Source organism: Protopterus annectens, chromosome 17.part0 (genome assembly GCF_019279795.1).
Source record: "Protopterus annectens isolate FY-2018-M chromosome 17.part0, PAN1.0, whole genome shotgun sequence".
Classification (NCBI taxonomy): domain Eukaryota; kingdom Metazoa; phylum Chordata; order Ceratodontiformes; family Protopteridae; genus Protopterus; species Protopterus annectens.
Window position 1 is genome coordinate 600,387,781 of NC_056751.1, and position 19,231 is coordinate 600,407,011.

The window sequence follows — 19,231 nt, forward strand, 5'->3', positions numbered from 1 at the left end:
CCATCAAGGCCTTTGCACGTGCTAAGGCCGCCAGTCAGGCCAAGGCCCATCCTAAACCTGCCCAGGCCCCTTCATCTGATAAGCAGATCATGTCTCTGGCTGCAGATCTTATTTCCCTTATCAGGGGGTCTCAGCCTCATCCGGACAGGGGTTCTCAGCCACCTGCAGAGAAAAGGCCTCGATCTGAGCAGGCGGACGACCTCTCCTCGGATGAAGCCTCTGGGGATTCTGAACATTCTGATACTCAAGAAGAACCTTTCCAGGCCTACGAGGACTCTGATGCTGAGGAATCGATTCCCTCTGCCTCCCCTCCAGAGGATTTCTCATTTGGGGAAGTCCTGCATTCCATGAGGGAACATTTTCAATGGCAGGGTCAGGAATTCTCTGACTCCAGGAAAAGGCTTCGTACTTTCCTCAAGCTTCCCCAGCACAGACCTTTGGCTATCCCTCCAGTTATGGATGTTTTGGATGATGTTTTCTCTGACTCCAGTGCCAACCCTGATTCTCTTCCTCCTGCTCCTGTCAAGCCGGACAGATATTATAGGGTCCCTGACACTCACAAGCACATTTTTAAGGCCCACTCTGTGGATTTAGAAACTATTTCACAGGGCCCCAAGGGAGTGGCTTCCTCCTCTGCCAAAAACCCACTGCCAGCTGACAGAGAAGCAAGGTCCCTAGAGAGATGGGGTAAAAAAGTATATACTTCTACTACCCTAGCTATGAGGTCTCTTAACTGCCTTTTTCACATGTTTCAGTACCAAGATTTTCTCCTGGATGATTTACAGAAAAAGTTAGCCTCTCCTGAGCCTATTGATAAAAAGGCACTGCAGGATCATATACATAACACTCAGCAGGTTAATAACCATTTTCTGCAGTGTGGTTGTGATGCACTGGAAGCTTCATGTAGGGCAGCTATGACTGGGGCTGTGATACGTAGACATGCTTGGTTGAAGGATCAGTCTTTGCCTGACCATGTTAAAGTAAAGATGTAAAGATGTTAAGTTGTCTATCTCGCCTTCATTCTTGCTGGATGGGTTCGGAGCCGATCCTCGGCTCCGACTCGGCCACTCTAAAAGCTCGAGAGTTAGTTCCACCGGCTCGAGGCTCCCCTTATATCCCGCAATGCTAGGCGATAATACCTCAGATCTCGTTTGCCGCTACAGCGATCGAGGTGTGTTGTTCCAACCGGCTTCAGGTTAGTTAGTTTAGAGCACTCTAAAACTTAGTTTTATCCCCTTAACTTAGTCTTTATTCATAATTTTCAAAGTTAAATAGTTTTTTATCCATTCCCTCCAGTTTCTCCACCCTTTTTACCAAAAGAACTTAGGAGTTCTTTCCTTAGGCCTTCGGGCCCTTCCATTCCCTTATTACTAGTTAAGTGTATGTGTGTTGTTTTGTAGGGATCAAAATAAATAGAAATTTAAAACTAAATTTATTAGTTTAATTTAATTTTATATTGGATAGTGTAATTGGTGTGTTTGTGTCTGTGTGGTGATTACACTTGTATCTTTAGTAATGTCTAAGGATTCAAAGGTCTCAGGCTTTAAGAAGTGTGACTTGTGCTGTCAGAAGATGTCTCTGACAGACGGTCACACTTCTTGCGTGTACTGCCTGGGACCTTTGCACCTGCAGGACTCTTGTGCTGCTTGCCATGGCTTCAGCCCTAGAGTCCTGCAGGAAAGGAAAAATAAGCTTATCTTACGAGGCTTATTGAAACCTGAGGGTCCCCCGACTCTATCTTCGGGCAAACCCTCCAAGCCTACTAGGTCGTCGGCTCCAGCTTCTTAGTCGACACCTAGGGCTTCGAATTCTGCTACAGCATCGGCTCCGGCTGGAGCCGATGAGGCTCGAACACTTATTTCTTCTGTTTCCTTGGCTCCGTTCATTCGGCTCCAGCATCTCCCTTGCTGTCGGAACGGAGCCATAGGTCTCACTCCTCTAGGTCGTTGAGACTTTCAGATCATGACCTTCAGAGGGTGGTGAGTCGACTTCTCAAGTCCGAGGCACTGGCCCAAATGCTTCAGAGCCCGACTCATCAGTCGATGCTTAACCCTATTACTCAAAATGTTCCTCCTCCGACTCCTTTGAGTTCGGAGCCGGGGCGTTTCGGACCCGAGACTGTGGCAGCGTCGGAACCAATACAATTGTCTTTGGCGCCGTTGTCTGCTCCGATTTCTTCTTTGGAGGAATCTCGGCGCCGGACTTCCCTCGTCGGCTCCGAGTGGCATCGGACCCTTGTCCGACCCCGCTCTCCCTCTCGGTGCTTCGGCGTTGGTGAGTCCGGCTCCGACATCGGCCTCGGAGCCATCACTGTCGGTGCCGAGGGGGGTTTTCAGCTTTTCGGAGCGGAGACCTCTGGCTCTGCCTGACAGGGGTGCTTTCGAGGTCATGAGGAGTGTGTTGGAACCTGGTTCAACTCCACAGTCGGCTCCATCCGCTCCTCCCTCCTCGGTGCCTCAGGTAATTTCTACTCACTCCCTCATCCCGGATCGCAGAGAGCCAGCTCCTCAAGAGTCCCCTGTGGGGATCTCCTCTTCTTCCGAGGCCTCTCCTGAATTGGCAGGAGAGCCCCCTAGGAAGAGAAAGTACAAGAGGAAGCACATAGACTCACCTGAGTCTGTCACCTCTGACACGGATTTAGAGGATTCTGAAGGCTCCCCCCATTCCCCCTCTGAAGATGTCTCCTTTGCAGACATCCTGGAGATCTTAAAACAGAGGGGGAATTGGCCAGCCCTCAACTCTTCAGAGGATGAATCTGTGTATCTTGAGGCATTCGGCTCTCGCCCTTCCACCTCCTGGGTGTCCCCCCCCTTTTGACCCCCCCCATGCAGGTGGTAGCAAAAAAGGCCTGGACGGCTCCTGACTCTGTGGACCCCACCCCCAGGAGACCTTCAGAGTTTATTACGGCACCAGCAGACAAACAATTTTTGACTAAAGGAGTTTCTGTGGATGCTATGGTGGTGGCTGCTGCCACCAAAAAGGAACTAGCTGATGCTTCACTGCCTGTCCATCCTCCTAACAAGGAATCTAGGTCTATGGATAGGTACGGGAAGCGGATGTTTTCATCAGCGACCTTTTCTATGCGTTCGCTGAACTACCTCTGTCATTTCACTTGTCTTCAGAGAGACTTGATCAAGGAAGCGAGTGAGATGTTAAAGGATCCAACAACTGTGGGTTTTCAGGATAATATGAACACTCAGCTGGCTACCCTCAATTCGATAGCTAACTCCTCCATGCGCCTCCTTTCATATGCGGCTGATGGAGCAAGCAGAGCCGCAGGTACAGGTGTGGCTTTATGTCGGCATGCCTGGATGCGGTTATGCAATTTTGCGGACCCTTTCAAGACGTCTTTCACTAACTCCCCGTTTGATGGATCGTCTCTTTTTTGTCCACAAGTGAAAGAAACCCTGGCAAGGTGCGAGACTGATGGCAAAACTATTTCTGTCGTCGGAGTCCATTTTTCTACTCCTTCTAGGCCTTACCCCAAGGGCCAGAAGGGTGGAAAGATTTGGTTCCGCATACAATCTCAAGGAGCTTTGCCTGACGCACAGAGTCGGTTCCCCTCTAGAGGCAGAGGGGGGAACAATAATGGTAGACGTCGCCCTAGAGGCAGGGGGGGGTCCGCAGAACCAGGGCAATCGAGAAACCTTTTCTGACAAGCTCTTTCAACATCCCTGAGGTGTTGCCCGTCTGTCCACCTTCGGAGGCAGTCGGGGGAAGATTATCACTGTACCCAGAAGCCTGGCGATCCCTAACTCAAGACAAGTGGGTACAGTCTATCATTTCCGAAGGCTATTCCATCCCTTTCTTTCGCATTCCAAAACAATCAAAAAAGTCCCTTCCAAATGTTCCACCCGCTCAAAGGAAGCAAGCAGTGTTAGAAATTTCAAAGTTGCTTGCAAAAAGAGCCATTCAACCAGTTCCAGCAGACCAGCAAGGATCCGGAATCTACTCCAAATTCTTTTTGGTTCCAAAGAAAACAGGGGACTGGAGACCAATTTTGGATCTCAGCAACTTGAACAAGTCTGTCAAGAAAACAAAGTTTCGGATGATCACGCTGCAGTCCATCCTACCCCTATTGGGGAAGGACAACTGGATGTGCTCTATAGACCTCCAGGATGCGTACTATCATATAAAAATGAACAGGCGCTCCAGGAGATTTCTCCGCTTCAGGTTGGGAACCAGTCATTTTCAATTCAGAGCCCTGCCCTTTGGACTCACCACAGCCCCCCGGGTGTTTACCAAATGCATGGCAGTGGTCGCCTCTCATCTGAGACGTCAGGGATTCCAGGTGTTTCCATACTTAGATGACTGGCTCCTTACAGCCCCCACCAAGCATCTTCTACTACTTGCCAGAGACTTCACTTTTCGCACATGTCGAAAGCTAGGTATCTCAATAAATTGCGAAAATTCTGTTTTGTCGCCTTGTCGTGCTATTACCTTCATAGGCACAAATCTAGACACAGTCAGCATGTCAGCCAGACTCACAGACCAGAGGATAGCAGACATACACAAACAGGTCTCTCTTCTCCTCCACAGCAACAAAATCAGAGCCCGACTGGTCCTGAAAGTTCTAGGGATCATGGCAGCTGCTATCCCTCTTCTTCTATTAGCCAGATTTCACATGAGAATGTTACAATGGATGCTCTTCACACAATGGTCATACCAACAACTTCCGATGTCCCACACCATTGTGATAACTCAAGCATGCAGGAATCACCTCTTTTGGTGGATTACATCCCCCCAGCTCTTCTTAGGAAGACCCTTTGTTCCTCCTCCTCCGGTTGCTACTCTGACAACGGACGTCTCCCTGATCGGGTGGGGGGGGGCATTATCAGGGCAGGACGGTCCAGGGCATATGGCAACCTTACGAATGCCACTTGCATATAAATGTTCTAGAGATGAGAGCAGTGCTTTTAGCGTTGCAGGCCCTTCAAGACTCTCTTCCGACAGGAACGATAGCAATTCAGACGGACAGTATGTCTGTAGTGTGGTATATCAACAAACAAGACGGAACCAGATCCTACCCCCTATGTTGAGAGGCACTCAGACTGTGGCAATGGGCGATTTCTTCTCAGCAGTTTCTGATAGCAACGCACATTCCCGGGAAGTCCAATGTCATTGCGGACAAATTGAGCAGAGCTATTCTCATGCCTTACGAGTGGTCTCTGAAAAATTCAGTGTTGGAGAAAGGTTTTCTAAAGTGGGGCCAGCCTTGCTGCGACCTTTTTGCTACTCCCCAAAACAGCAAGTGCGAAAATTATTTCACACTCTTTCCCCAACCAGGCCATCCCAGCAGAGACGCTCTAGTCCAAGATTGGCCCCGGGGACTTCTGTATGCCTTTCCTCCCTTCCCACTGATTTCTCAATTGATACAGAAAGCCATCGCTCAGAAAGCTTCCATGATCCTCATTGCTCCATACTGGCCTCGACAGGTTTGGTTCCCATTTCTACACCGTTTTCTGCTGGAGCAACCCTGGCATCTGGACCCAGTTCCAGATCTTTTGATCCATCAGTCGGGTCAGTTACATCGCTCTCTCCCCTTTCTGAACCTCACTGCATGGTTCCTCCAATTCCAACCCTAGCCAGGCTTCCTCTAATATCTCACTCAGTTCGAGATATTTTAATAGCTTCCCATAAAACCTCCACTTGGAAGATTTATCTTAGTAAGTGGAAACGTTTTTCCTATTGGGCGCAGGGAAGGAACATAGACCCTTTCACTGCTTCTATTCAATCGGTCCTTGATTTCTTAGCCAAACTTTTCCATTCAGGTTCGTCTCCTTCTACTCTTAAGGTTCAATTGGCAGCTATATCTAACTTTCATGTTGGAATCTCAGAGTCTGCCATCATGTCTCACAAACTTTGCAAAGCCTTTTTGAAGGGAGTTTTTCTTCTCAAGCCTCCTATTAGAAATCTTCCTCCTTCTTGGGACCTTAACTTGGTTCTGACATCTTTGATTCTTCCCCCTTTTGAACCTGCGGCTTCGTGTTCGATGAAATTGCTATCATGGAAAACACTCTTTTTGGTAGCCATTACTTCGGCTAGAAGAGTCTCTGAACTTCATGCACTCTGTAGTCGATCCCCTTACCTTTTGTTTCATAAGGATAGGGTATCCTTACGTACCAACCCATCCTTCTTACCCAAAGTAGCCTCTCCGGCAAACCTAAATCAAAACATAGACCTTCCTGTGTTTTTTTCTAACTATTCTAATAGGTCAGAACAAAAATTACATTGGCTAGATGTTCATCGACAATTAAGATATTACTTAGACAGGACCAAACAAATCAGAAAGTCTGACCAACTGTTTGTTTCTTATGCAGAAGGCAGAAAGGGCCTTCCAGTTTCGAAAGTATCTCTCTCCAGATGGCTTACATCTTTGATTTCTTTTGTTTATGAGCTCGGGCATCAAAAGTTACCAAACAAACCTAAGGCTCATTCAACTAGAGCTTTGGCTACTTCCATAGCTTTCCAAGACAGGCTGCCTATTGATACGATTTGTGCTGCAGCTACTTGGGCTAATCCTTATACTTTCATTTCTCACTATAAGTTGGATTTAGCTTCTAGACACAGAGCCAACTTTGGTTCCACTGTACTCAAGAGTCTGTTCCGATAGGCCACCCGGGACAAGGTGCTAGGGACGCGGTCCCATCCAGCAAGAATGAAGGTGAGATAGACAACTTAACATATAGAAGTTATGTACCTACCATAACGTTCCAGGTTAGTTGTCTTCTTCTCGCCTTCTTTCTTGCGTCCCACCCTCCTTCCCCCTAGCCTGGACAGACCTAGTGGAGTTTGATTGTGACCTTTTCTTCTTACCACCTCTATTTGTTTTTATGTATATACTGTGATATGTATATATTCACTCATCAGGTTTTAGGTCACCTTCTTTCTGTCACTTTATAGAGGTGGGTTCCCCCTTTCCAGTGTATCTGGATTTTTTCCTGGCTGGGCCTAGCTTACAAACGAGATCTGAGGTATTATCGCCTAGCATTGTGGGATATAAGGGGAGCCTCGAGCCGGTGGAACTAACTCTCGAGCTTTTAGAGTGGCCGAGTCGGAGCCGAGGATTGGCTCCGAACCCATCCAGCAAGAAAGAAGGCGAGAAGACAACTAACATGGAACATTATGGTAGGTACATAACTTCTATTTACTGGATGCACCTTTGGAAAAACAAAAGCTTTTTGGTGCTACTGCACAAGATGTATTGAAATCCATAGAGGAAAAAGCAGTCAGTACAGACAGTCAAGGATTTCCTTCAGGTTCAGCCACCCAGATTCAGCAGAAACTGGCCCTCAAAGAATTGGTCCTTCCCCGGCTCTGACAAGTTTTAAAGGGGAAAAAGCAGACGTGCCCGAGGTAGAGGGGCAATACCGAGGATCTTACAGGGGCCGCCAATGGCAACCTCCAAATCAAAGAAGTGGCGCAGACAGTTCAGCTGCACCACAAGGACAATCACAATGACCTCACTTTCGTACCGCCTACAAAGGTTCAAAGAGAAGCACCTTTGGGCAGAAAATTAGCCTTATTCTCACAAAACTGGCATATCTTAACCAAAGACAATTGGATTCTGGATTTGATAGACAAAGGTTACAGATTCCACTTCCACACATTACCAATAAGACAAGGCATGCCAAACCTGCCACTTCATCAAAGGGCAGAGGCACTCACTCAAGTTTACAAGCTATTAAGTATAAAAGCAATAGAAGGGGTTCCTCCTCAGGAGCAAGGCCAGGGATTTTATTCAAGACTGTTCCTTGTTCCAAGAAAAGAAAACAAATGGAGACCCATACTGGACTTGTCAAATCTAAACACTTTCCTCATTGTGCCAAAGTTCAAAATGCTGACGTTGCAGCAACTTCTTCCCATGTTGGGCAAGTGGTCTTGGCTGGTCACTCTGGACCTCAAGGAGGCATACCTGCATGTCCCAATCAGACAAAGCTGCAGAAGATACCTCAGATTTCTTGCAGGGACAGAGCGTTATCAATTCTCAGCATTGCCATTTGGCTTATCTACTGCGCCCAGAGTGTTCACGAAATGCCTGGCATCAGTAGTGGCACACTACAGACAGCAGGGGATTCAAATATACCCCTACTTGGACGACTGCCTCATACAAGCAGGCAACAAACAAACCTTAAAAGGGAATTTGGACTATGTCATGCATCTACTACAGGCCTTGGGATACACAGTCAACATTCAGAAGTCAAACTTACTACCATCCCAACAGATTACATTCCTAGGAGCCAAACTGGACACGGAAACCCAAATGGCCTACCTCACAGAGGAAAAACAGCAGCATTTACCAGAATACTTCAAAGGCCTAGCAAAGCTTTCCCAGCTGACTGCAAGGCAAATCCTCCAGGCCCTGGGTTTCATGGCATCTTGCATCCTTCTGATACCTTTGGCAAGACTTCATATGAGAAAGCTGCAATGGTATTTAAAAAACTTATGGTCTCAACACAACAACAGCCTAGAGGACATAATCCCACTTATTCCATGTCTGCAGAAGGAATTTCTATGGTGGGCTCAAGCCAGTCAACTAAACAAAGGCATGTCTTTCAACAGACCTCAAGCAGGCCAAATGATTACAACAGATGCCTCAGACCATGGATGGGGGGGGGGGTGCACATGAAGGGCAGATGCATTCAAGGTCTTTGGACGCCAAAGGAAAGACATCTGCACATAAACCAAAAGGAGATGTTGGCAGTGATACATGCCATCGAGACTTTCGAAAAATCACTACAACAAGGACATTTGCTAATAAGGACAGACAACACCACTGTCATGTGGTACATAAACAAGCAGGGAGGCACTCATTCTTACCCCCTCTGCAGACTAACGATGCTTCTCTGGGAAAAATCCCTGAGCCTGAAGATACATTTACAATCCCAGTTTGTACCAGGCAAGGACAATGTACTGGCGGACAATCTGAGCAGAAATTTCATGGATCCACACGAATGGATGCTGCACCCTCACATTTTCTCTCAGCTGACAAGGACATGGGGAAGACCGGACGTAGATCTTTTTGCTTCCCACTTAAATCATCACCTGGAAAAGTTCTGCACAAGGACTCACCACCCTCTAGCTTGGAAAAACGGATGCTCTCTCCGTCAGCTGGAATTCTCTAAAAATGTATGCATTCCCTCCCCTGCCTCTGCTGACCAAGGTGATACTGAAGAAAAGCAGAACAACCAACAGGCATCTTGATAGCTCCAGACTGGCCAAGGCAACACTGCTACCCATTGCTACTGACCATAACTCGGACCAAACCATGGCCTCTGACCCTATGGCCCCTGCTCCTAATGCAACACAATTACAGGACTGTACATCAAGACCTGAAAACATTGCATCTGATAGCCTGGAGGCTACCATGACTACAACACCTAACTCTCTTTCCAAATCTGTTCAAGAGATCTTGCTGGAAGCACGCAGACCTTCCACCAGAAAAACCTATTCAGCCAAGTGGAAGAGATTCAGCATCTGGAATGCCAAAAGGAGGGGTCAGGACACAGCATTACTGAGTATACCTCTGATATTAGAATACTTGGCAGAACTATTTCATACTGAACTCTCATACTCCTCAATAAAGATTCATCCCTCAGCAATCTCAGCAAAATACAACTGTGACCCTCCAGTGTTTTCGCATCCTCTGCTAAGACAGTTTCTAAGAGGAATAAAGAATATCAAACCTCCCAGAAAACAGCCAGTACCTGCATGGGACCTCAACTACGTTTTGGAAAAACTAACTCTTCCTCCATTTGAGCCAGCAGCAACCTCAGAAATGCAATTTCTTTCATGGAAGACGGCCTTCTTATTGGCAGTCACTTCTGCAAGAAGAGTTTCGGAGATACAGGCACTCATGGCAGTGCCCCCCTTCCTCATTTTTCATCAAGACAGAGTCTCTCTAAGAACCAGTCCTACATTCATGCCAAAAGTTATTTCCAGGGTGTCTCTAAATCAAGCTATTCATCTACCTACATTCTTCCCCAATCCTCAAAATAGGGTGGAAAAACTGCTACATACTTTGGACATACACAGACAACTACGCTACTACTTGGGACAGAACTAAGGCCACCAGAAAGTCTGACCAGCTGTTTGTAGCCTATGCTGCTGGAAAAGCAATCTCCAAACAAACAATTTCAAAATGGATTGGACATTGCATCAGATTTTGCTATTCTTTTCATGGAAAAGGTGTGCCAGCCAATATTAGGTCACATTCCACCAGAGCTATAGCCACTTCCACGGCTTTCCTAAGAGGAGTGGCAACAAAGGACATTTTAGAGGCTGCTACATGGAGCTCCGTGCATACATTTACCAAGCACTACCACCTGCCCTTATACTCCAGATCCCGAGCAGGCTTTGCTTTGGCAGTCCTGCAGGGGATTTTAGCTACACCATCCTTATCATAGTTCCATCCACCCCCAGCTTGGCTATGGTATTCAGCCCATATGTTATGACTGCAGTTGCATTCTTGAAGGACATAGTACAGTTTTGTACCTACCATAAATGTAGATGTCTGATAGATATGCAACTGCAGTCGGATTTTCCCACCCTCCTGCCCCTCTGTATCCTTTTTGGGTCCCTACCCCTTTTCCCTTCAGCTGGGGGCATCTCCTATGGTGTATCTGTTTATTACTGTTGTGCATGTTTGGGATTATCTTTTTATCCATTTACCAAATTTAGCCTTCCTAAGTGGGCACCTGGCATCTGGGGCAAGAAACACTGAAGAAGATGGTGTCGGCCGATGCCTTTATACTCCAGCCATTGTGACGTCGGATAGGAGGCGACACCAGCCGACGCCGGACCCAGACTTTGGAATTCGGCCGACCGAGGGCTGCCTGAGGCAGGGCAACCCATATGTTATGACTGCAGTTGCATATCTATCAGACATCTACATTTATGGTAGGTACAAAACTGTACTTTTTCTTGTAGTCTGTGCAGTATATACTTTGTGTACTTTTGATTTCTCAAATGTAATCTCCTTCCATATTGTCATATTTTTTCAGGTGCATTCTCCAAAACTGCATGTAATCCTAATGATGAGACCTTGCTAAGGTCTCTGAATCTGTTTTTGCAGATGTTAAACAAACTAGCGACTTTCCTTTTGCTTTCCATTTATAGCAGTCTAAGATGTTTTTCAATGGTGTAGTGTCTAACAATTTGAAATTTGCTCAACTGGATTCTATCTGTTTACTTTGATTCTTAAGTGGATTCTTTCTTATCACTCATTTCCAAAAAGTAATGGAAAATTGTAAAGATTGTGCTGATAGTTTCCTTTCTTAGGTTGTTTGCATTTTTTGTTTCAGGTACCCAAATATCTCTTGTGAAATTTTGACTGCAGATGTGTCACAAATTACTGATGCCTTGGGAGAAGATGAAGCTCTACTGAACAAGCTGTATGATTTTCTCATGACCGATAACACTCTTAATCCATTGCTTGCTAGTTTCTTCAGTAAAGTCATGGGCATTCTAATTAACCGGAAGACTGAGCAGGTGAGGATGCCCTTTAAATGACTTACATTTTAGAGGCGGATATGTATAATGAGGTCAGTTATTGGGAAAATATGTGGGACATTCTGACTGAGCCATTTACAGCATTGTTAAAATGCAAAGAAGCTTTGGAGGCCAAGGATTCACCCCTGACCTCCTATAACATGTGCACGTGCTAATGCATGTGTGTGACCTGTCTTAATTTTTCTGTTGAGTAAATTCCAGTCCCCCCTTCAAGAAACTAAGGAAGGCTTAGCAATGCGCATGTGCAAGGCTTTGTCAAAGATTTTCCAAATGGAAGCAGCAGCTAAAGACTTCATTCCTAATGGTGGCTGAGATTTGGAGAGTAGGAACTTGAAAGCTTCTGAGATTTGTTTCTGTTAAGGTTTTGCAACTGTTCTTTAATATTTCCTGATCGTTATTAATGGTACAGACTTTGAAGACTATTTTCTGTTTACCTCATTTCTTTTCTTTGGTCTTTATGATGATTTAAGCACAAATATACTTGTCTAGCTTCTATAGGAAATATTTTAGTTTGTTAAAAAACTTACTTGTAAACCTTAGGTTATGGAAGTCAGGTTTATGAGTTGCAGAAGCACTGCATTTTAAATGATTTCTCATGGTATCATTTATGGATGTTGTTGGTTACAAAGCCAGCATAAACCACCCTGTTGTCTCCTTTTGAAATTTGTGCTTTGCTTGACCTTATGGTAATGTGCTCTTTAAGGAATACCCCTGACTCTTGGCTTGAGAATATTTAATCGTTTGCATTGTAATGCAGTTTGACATGCCTAGCATGCAGCTGGAAAACAGAAGTGGGTCTCCTGAGTGATTTTGTTTTTGTCTCTGTTGAGGGTGATTTTGTAGTCAGATTCAATTCAGGGATACAGTTGGAAGTTGTAATCCACTACTTTAGGAAAGAACACTGTGCCATGTTTTGTCCAGCTTAAGACTTTTTGATCTAAAATCATTATAACCACAGCCACCCCTTTTTTATGGCCTTTTGAGGCTTGCCTTGATTCTTTAACTATTATCGTGGCTTCCTTTTGTAACCCCAGTGTAGGTATAACTTGCCTCATGTGAACTCCAGTTCTCCAGACCTTTTTTTTTTGTTTTGTTTTTAGTAAGTTTCCCAGCTGGGGTTAGGGAGTGGCTGAGTTTCCCTCCCAGCACTGTGGCATTAATCTTAGTGTTGCTACTGATCCATTTTTAGCATTGTTCACAGGACGTCCCTTGTGGGCTGACCATTATCCTGTCCCTGGTTGTCCTTTACTTAGCATCCCGATAGTTTCTGAGCTTGATCATCAGTGATGTGCTTAACTCTTTCTTCTGCACCATGGGCTGGAATTTGAATTATTTTGTTAGAGGATTTCAAGTCTGATACTTTGCATCGGTCTTAACCCTAAGTTAGTATAGGACATTTGTTTAGATGCATAGTGGAGTATGTAGGATCATTTATTAAAAGGGATGGCATTGTAAAGGTTTAAATCTGTTTTGCAACTTTTATTTAAAGTATGCAGTCTTGCAAGTTACTGCAAATGTGACATTTGTTCAAAGCAATCTTCAGTTTGTTGTGCTCTAGGAAGATACTGCTGTCTGGGGTTTCTTTGGAAAATCTGTTTTTTTTTTTTTTTTTTTTTTTTTTTTGTGGTAGTCTGATACAACTTCACTTTGTTTTTGAGTGGCATTGTGCTGAATTCCATATTCGTAAAGAAAGACACCTGTGGTATATTCCCATTTAATGCATTAGATGCCCCTGACCTTTGAACCCCAGAGTCCTAAGGAAAACACCGGTGTTGTATAACTATTTAATACATCTCTTCTCCTTGTAACACATGTGGAAATTTGAGTATGTGCTGTTTTTCTTTTTTAGGGCTGGCAGGCAGTTGCACTTTTTTTTCTCTCACTCCTGTTTTGATGAAGGTGCTAGAGAGAAGAGTACCATGTTCTGTTAACTGACTTTCTCTTTTAAGCAGCAGCTTTGTGTCTTGAGTATAGCATGTAGCAATGTGATGTTAATTTTGAGTCATCTTGGTATCTTTTCCAGTATTTGTCTGTGGCCTTATTGTAAATTCAAATTTTTTTGATGTTGCCAAAACATTTGACTCTGTGGACTGCTGTACCTTGATTTACAAACTTGTGTATCCCTGTCTTGATTTTGTAGTTGTTTAACGGAAGGACATTCAGTATCTGTAACTTCTGTGGTTATCCCAGGGATTTTTGGTCTAACCCTCCCCTTTTTTTTGGCTTGTTTGTAAACAGTTTCCTCTGAGACTTGCCCAGACTCTAGACTTTTTTTATTTAAATACATATCTATTCAGGGTCCACAGCATGATCACTTTATTTTGGACCTTCCATATTAGATGTGCTTTTCATTTTTCTACCTTGCTTTGTGCCCCAGCTGCCATTCATCTCTGTGGGACAGCCTTCTTGTTTGCAGGGTGGTAGAAGGACTGGAAAGGCATCTTTGGCAGTCAGGGAGTGAGGAGGCAGATTGTTTGCAGTTGTGATGATGTTCATCGTGTTTCACGGTTGCAGTCATTACACTTGGGTTATCCTGCTGGCAGGCTACCCGCAGTCAGCCAGAATTCCAAAGTTTAGGTCCGGTGTCGGTTGCTGTCGCCTCTTCCCTGACGTCAGTGCACCAGGGGTATAAAAGATGCAGCCGACGCCTTTTTCTTCTGTCTTTCTTGCCATGTGGTGCCCGAAGCAAAGGCAGTTTGCAAGTGCCAGTCGGCAGACTCCTGAGATTTTCGAAATCGAATTTCAGAACCGAAGTCTTCAGTAAAGCTAAGTACCCCGTTGGGGAAACTTTTTCTTGCTCCAGACTGATGTCAGTAAAAGTTAACAATTGTATTTTTTGTGGGAAGCAAATACCTCATAAGGACTTTCATTCTTACTGTATTCCTTGCCTAGGCCCTGACCACGACGTTACTAGTTGTCGGTTTTGTGCTAGATCCAACAGACGCACAATTAAGCGTCTGTTTGATTTTGCTTTACATTACTTTGGCCGAAGGTTTAACTACATAATGCCGTCGGAACAACCGACGACCGGAATTCATAAAAAACGCAAAAACAAGGAAAAGGACAGGCATCCGAGGTCCAAAACCGACGATGAAGCCTCTTCTAGGCCAGTCGCCGGTTCTCAGTGAGGCGCTTTCGCAGCCCCTGACACCCGCTACCTCAGAGCCACAGGCCGTATCCGACTCCCACGTGGAGACACCTAGGCCTCTGGAAACTCAAGGTATTGGGCCTGCAGAGACTATTCCCTCAGATGGGTCCGGAGCCGCTGAGCAGGCATCGGTTTCTGAGGGTGTTTTCAGACCTTCACAGCTTACTATTAAGTCCACTACAGCAGCCAAGGCAAAGACAAAAACACCATCAAACACAAGGAAACAAGTGGAGCATTCTCCTGGACAGTCATCCATGCCAAAGAAACGGATGCTTAGACTGGCCGAGGACCTAAGTACTTTGATCAGGGGTTCCCATCCCCCTCCTGATAAAAGGCCTAGGCAAGACGCTGACTATGACTCCTCTGACCAGGTGTCTATTTCCTCTGATTCCTCTTTAGATCAGGGATATTCTCTCCCTCCCTATGAGGACTCTGATGCATAAGAATCTATACCTTCAGCCTCTCCACCTGAGGATTATTCTTTTGTTGAAACCTTGCACACCATGAGGGAACATTTCCATTGGGAGAGCCAGGATTATTCAGAATCCAAGAAAAGGCTCAGAGACTTTCTTTTATTGCCTCAGCACAGGCCCCTGGCTATCCCCCCTGTGCTTGATATTGTTGGTGATGTTTTCTCTGAATCCAGTCTGTCTCCTAATTCTTTACCCCCTGCACCAGTCAAACCAGACAGGTGCTACAGGGTCTCAGACTCTCATAAATTTCTTTATAAAATTTCTGCTGCTGACCCAGAAACAATTTCTCAGGGTCCCAAAGGGGTTAAAGCTTCCACTGCAAAAAACCCTGTCCCCTCTGATAGGGATTCTAGAGCTCTGGATAGATGGGGGAAAAAGTTTACACTTCTGCTACTTTAGCTGTAAGGGCTTTAAACTGCCAGTTTCACATGCTTAAATATCAACAGTACCTCATGTCTTTGTTAAAACAAAAAATGCTTATAAACTCAAGTCCTGACAATAAGGAAATGCAGGATTTATTGCATGCAGCTGAACAAATGGGAAAGCATATACTCTGCAGTGTGGTTTTGATTCATTAGAGGCTTCTTGTAGAGCCGCAGTTACAGGCTATGTCATTCGAAGGCATACTTGGTTGAAAGAACAAAGTTTACCTGAAATGTTAAAGTAAAATTATTGGATGCACCACTACAGTATGATACTTTGGTGTTAAGGCAGAAGAGGTGTTAAAGAAAATGGAGGATAAAGCAAAATCAATGCAGACAGGAAAGGATTTCTTACACGTTCAACCACCCAGGTTTAGCAGAAACTGGCCTTCATAAAATTGGTCCTTTCCGGTGTCAGACAGGCCACAAAGAGGCAGATACAGACGCCCAAGAGGCAGATCTCAGCCCCAAGGTGCCTACAGACCTAAACAATGGGGTGCTTCAGCCCCCAAAGGAGGAGAAGACAAATCACAATCTTATAGGAAACCGTACTAATGACTTCCCTCTACAAATGCCAAGCACTTACCTTTTGGCAGCACCCTTAGGGGGAAGCTAACACTTTTCTCACAAAATTGGCACATAATCACCCAGGACAAATGGGTACTGAATATTGTTTCTCAGGGTTACAGGTTCCACTTTCACACCCTTCCAAAATCAAAAGGTATGCCAGACCTGCCACAAAACCAATGGGCAGAGGCACAAAAACAAATTTCTGCTCTCATGGACATGAGAGCTATTCAAAGAGTACCACAGCAAGAACAGGGACAAGGATTTTACTCAGGACTTTTCCTGGTACCCAGAAAGGACAAAGCCTGGAGACCAGTACTGGACCTGTCAATCCTCAACACTTTCCTGGATTTTCCAAAATTCAAAATGTTAACACTGCAGCAACTTCTACCCATGCTGGGCAAGAAGGCTTGGCTAGTTACTTTGGACCTCAAGGAGGCATACCTGCATGCCCCAATCAGACAATCTTGCAGAAGATACCTCAGATTCATAGCTGGCTCAATGCATTACCAATTCTCTGCACTGCCCTTTGGCTTATCTACTGCGCCCAGGGTTTTCACAAAATGCCTGGCAAAAGTAATTGCATTTTGCAGACAAAAAGGAATTCAAATGGATCCCTACTTGGACGACTGCCTTATTCAAGCAGACAGCAAGGACATTCTACTAAAGCATCTGGCGTTTGTAAAAAGATTACTAACTTGCCTAGGGTACACAGTAAATGAAAAGAAATCAAAACTAGTGCCCTCTCAAGAGATAATATTCCTGGGTGCAAGCTTAAATACAACTTCCCAGATGGCTTATCTCATGCCAGACAAGCAAAGGCAACTGACTCATTACTTTCAAATGATGGCAACAAAGACCCAGCTCCCTGCAAGAAAAATTCTGCAGGTCCTGGGCTTCATGGCATCCTGCATTCTACTAATTCCATATGCAAGACTGAATATGAGGAAACTACAATGGTATCTAAAAAGTGTTTGGACTCAACATTGCCACAGCCTGGAAACAATAATAACTCTAATTCCCTGCCTGCAACAGGAGTTTTTGTGGTGGTCACTGGCCTGTCACCACAACGAGGGACAGCCTTTCACCTTACCCACAGCCAGACAGACAGTAACATATGCATCGGATTATGCCTGGGGGGCACACATGGCAGGAAAATGTATTCAGGGCACGTGGCCCAAGGAGCAAATGCATCTTCACATCAATCAAAAAGAGATGCTAGCTGTACAGAATGCCCTGACAGCCAGCCTTCAAGGATCTATTGCATCCAGGACAACTATTACTAAAGATGGACAACACCACAGTTATGTGGTACATAAACAAGCAAGGGGGCACACATTCCTACCCCCTCTGCAGTCAAGCCATGACTTTGTGGAACACAGCACTGACCTATCAAGTACATCTGCAGGCACAATTCCTGCCAGGCACAAAAAATACACTGGCAGACGAACTAAGCAAAAATCTCATGGATCCTCATGATTGGAAACTAAATCCACAGGTCTTCAGCATGATAACAAGGAAATGGGGACACCCAGACATAGATATTTTTGCCTCCCCTCACAACTGCCAACTACAGAGATTCTGCGCAAGAACCTATCACTCACAAGCATGGAAAGTGGATGCTCTGTCATTCACCTGGAAAAGCCTGACAGTTTATGCCTTTCCTCCACTGCCTCTTCTTCCCAAGGTGCTCCTAAAAGTCAGACAAGAAACCAAAAATGATCCTGATTGCCCCAGACTGGCCACGCCAGCACTGGTACCCAATCCTAAAGAGCTTGTCTCAAGGCCCAGCCTGGACTTTACCTCTAATTCCTCATCTTCTGACTCAACAAAACAATCAGATTCTGCACAGTCAACTCAGAACCTTAAATCTGGCTGCATTGCAGGTAATATAGCCACTCAGACCACACCTCTCTCTAAAGCTGTTATGGATGTCATTTTAGAAGCCAGGAGGCCCAGCACTAGGAAATCTTATGCAGAAAAATGGAAGAGATTCTGTGCTTGGAACCAGGCACAAGGACTCGAACCACTAGTTCCAAATATACCTCAGATTTTACAATACCTAACTGAGATGCTAGACAAAGGCCTATCCTTCTCATCAATTAAGATACATGCCTCTGCCATTTCAGTTCATTACAATACAGAGCCTCCTATTTTCTCTCATCTACTTCTAAGACAGTACCTCAGAGTGGCAAAAAACATAAGACCCCCAAGGAGAGCACCAGTACCTACTTGGGACCTCAATTTTGTTTTAGAAAAACTCACACTGCCTCCTTTTGAGCCAACGAGTACAGCTGATATAAAATTTTTATCATGGCAAACTGCTCTGCTCCTAGCAATAACTTCAGCAAGAAGAGTCTCAGAGTTACAGGCATTAATGGCAGTGGAACCTTTCATCATTTTTCATCAGGACAGGGTCTCTCTAAGGACAAACCCAACATTTATGCCAAAGGTGGTATCCAGTGTGGCTCTTAACTATACCATTTATTTGCCAACATTCTATCCAAATCCCCAGAATAAAGGGGAGAGACTTCTGCATGCTTTGGACATGCACAGACAGCTACGATTCTACTTGGACAAAACAAAAGCTTTCAGAAAAACTGAGCAACTGTTTGTAGCTTATGCTGCAGGATCACAAGGAAAGCCCATCTCAAAGCAGACTATTTCAAAATGGATAGGACACTGCATTCACTTCTGCTATTTACAACATGGCAAATCAGTGCCTAAGGGCATTAGGCCACATTCTAACAGAGCAGCAGCCACTTCAGCAGCTTTCCTCAGAGGAGTGCCAACCAAAGACATTTTAGAAGCTGCAACCTGGAGTTCAGTGCACACTTTCACCAAGCACTACCACTTATCTCTCTACTCTAAATCCAGAGCAGGCTTTGCCACTGCAGTTCTGCAGGGCCTGGTAGCCTCTCCTAATCCTATTTAGGCCCAGCCACCCAACCTCAGCTTTGGGCTTCAACCCAAGTGTAATGACTGCAGCAGTGTAACAAGAATGAACATAGTACAGTTTTGTACCTACCATAAATGTAGATGTTCGAGGTATTCACTGTTGCAGTCCAGGTTACCCACCCTCCATCCCCCCGTTTCTTTGCTGGGACTTT

At 45.1% G+C, this 19,231-nt stretch overlaps 1 protein-coding gene across 1 annotated transcript in view; it reads left to right on the forward strand.

Moving 5' to 3' along the window:
* The window catches only part of PPP6R1 (protein phosphatase 6 regulatory subunit 1), a 3,522,349-nt gene that overhangs the window by 420,773 nt on the left and 3,082,345 nt on the right, over positions 1–19,231 (forward strand). Inside the window, exon 3 of the mRNA XM_044059463.1 lies at positions 11,304–11,490. Within this exon, the coding sequence (XP_043915398.1) occupies positions 11,304–11,490 (187 nt within the window). The remainder of the gene's footprint in view (positions 1–11,303; positions 11,491–19,231) is intronic.